Source organism: Colobus angolensis, unplaced genomic scaffold (assembly GCF_000951035.1).
Source record: "Colobus angolensis palliatus isolate OR3802 unplaced genomic scaffold, Cang.pa_1.0 Scaffold271, whole genome shotgun sequence".
NCBI classification, from domain to species: Eukaryota; Metazoa; Chordata; class Mammalia; order Primates; family Cercopithecidae; genus Colobus; species Colobus angolensis.
In genome coordinates, this window is record NW_012115944.1 from 1644475 (window position 1) to 1646353 (window position 1879).

At 43.6% G+C, this 1879-nt stretch overlaps 1 protein-coding gene across 5 annotated transcripts in view; it reads left to right on the top strand.

The window, feature by feature from the left end:
- The window catches only part of MAP3K3 (mitogen-activated protein kinase kinase kinase 3), a 66312-nt gene that overhangs the window by 29114 nt on the left and 35319 nt on the right, over window positions 1-1879 (top strand). For all 5 annotated transcript variants that reach the window (XM_011947962.1, XM_011947958.1, XM_011947959.1 and 2 more), the window contains one exon: window positions 251-364. In XM_011947962.1, coding sequence (XP_011803352.1) covers window positions 251-364 — 114 coding nt within the window. The remainder of the gene's footprint in view (window positions 1-250; window positions 365-1879) is intronic.

Here is a 1879-nt window from a genome sequence, read left to right on the forward strand (position 1 = left end):
GGGAGGCTGAGGCAGGAGAATGGCGTAAACCCGGGAGGCGGAGCCTGCAGTGAGCTGAGATCCGGCCACGGCCCTCCAGGCCGGGCGACAGAGCAAGACTCCGTCTCAAAAAAAAAAAAAAAAAAGATCCCATAATATCAATGAGATTGTTTTCCTCTCAACTTATTTTTATTTTTTATTTCTGCAGAGTGAAACATTGAGATAAACTTCTGTTTTATATTATTTCCCTTTTCTGTGTCTTGTATCACAGCTCTCCATCCTGCTGAAAAACCAAGATGATCTTGATAAAGCAATTGACATTTTGGATAGAAGCTCAAGCATGAAAAGCCTTAGGATATTGCTGTTGTCCCAGGACAGAAACCATGTAAGTAGCCCCTGTCATGGTCTGGCAGCTGAAGACAAAGCTTGCTTCCCTTAAGGAACTTGTCTTGCCTCCTTAACAGACGTTTTCATTCCTCAGCCACTGCCAAATTGAGAGCATAAGCACAGCACAGCCCACTTGTCAGCAGCCAGTGAGCATTCTGCATTTGATTTCACCCAAAAGCCAGATTGTCAGTGTTAATATTGCATCTAAAGGTTATTTGACTTACGATGAGGGAGGAAGGAAAATACTTTATGATAAAGAATAAAATTCTTGTGCTCTAAATTTATGTTTTTTCAATTAGATTTTGACCCCAACAAGAGAAATTTGATTTGTTTGGCAGAGCCAATTAGAAAGACTGTCAAGGATTTGAGACTGTCATGCTTTATAAACCCAACTCCCACAACTCCTTGCCTTTCCTTTAGGCCACTTGTAGGAAACAAACTTTTCCTTTTGTTCAGTGGAAAAAGCCATGGGTTGGAAGCCTCTTATAATTTATCAGCTTCTGCTTTATCCAATGGCAGGCGGTCTGTGGGGTGTCAGAAGTGGGGAATTATCACTTACGCACAGTTTCCTCTCCTGAAGGATTCCTGGAGGCCCGCATTTCACAAGAATGCTTGCAATCTGTATCTGTCTTCCAATTACTGATTCCTCTACCAGTTTTCTTCAGATGCATGTTTCTGAAGGTTTCTTGGCACCATTTCCTTTTCTTTATGTGGACAGCCAACATGGCAGCATAACTATGGGTGTAGTGACTAGGACAAAGTTTAGGTGGAATGCTGCGCATGCTGACTATTTCTTTTCTTTATTTTTGAGACAGAGTTTTGCTCTCGTTGCCCAGGCTGGAATGCAATGGTGTGATCTTAGCTCGCTGCAACCTCCGCCTCCTGGGTTCAAGTGATTCTCCTGCCTCAGCCTCTCAAGTAGCTGGGATTACAGGTGCCTGCCACCATGCCTGGCTAATTTTTGTAGTTTTAGTAGAGACAAGGTTTCACCATGTTGGTCAGACTGGTCTCAAATTCCTGACCTCAGGTGATCCACCCGCCTCGGCCTCCCAAAGTGCTGGGATTACAGGCGTGAGCCACAGTGCCTGGCCATTTTAAAATTTTTTTGTAGAGATGGGGTCTCACTATGTTGCCCAGGCTGATCTGGAATTCCTGAGCTCAAATGATCCAACCACCTTAGACTTGCAAAGTGCTGGGATTACAAGTGTGAGGCACTACACCCAGCCTGTGATGAACATTTTTCTATGTTGTAATTATAATTTGTAAGGATGCGTGTTTCCCTTGAGTGGATATACCGTAATTTAATTAAGTAACCATTTTTGCTACTGTTGGGACACTGAAACTGCTCCTGTTTTTTGCATTTATAAACATTACATTTGGCCAGGCACAGTGGCTTACGCCTGTAATTCCAGTACTTTGGGAGGCCGAGGCGGGTGGATCATGAGGTCAGGAGATGGAGATCATCCTGGCTAACACGGTGAAACCCCATCTCTACTAAAAATACAAAAATTAG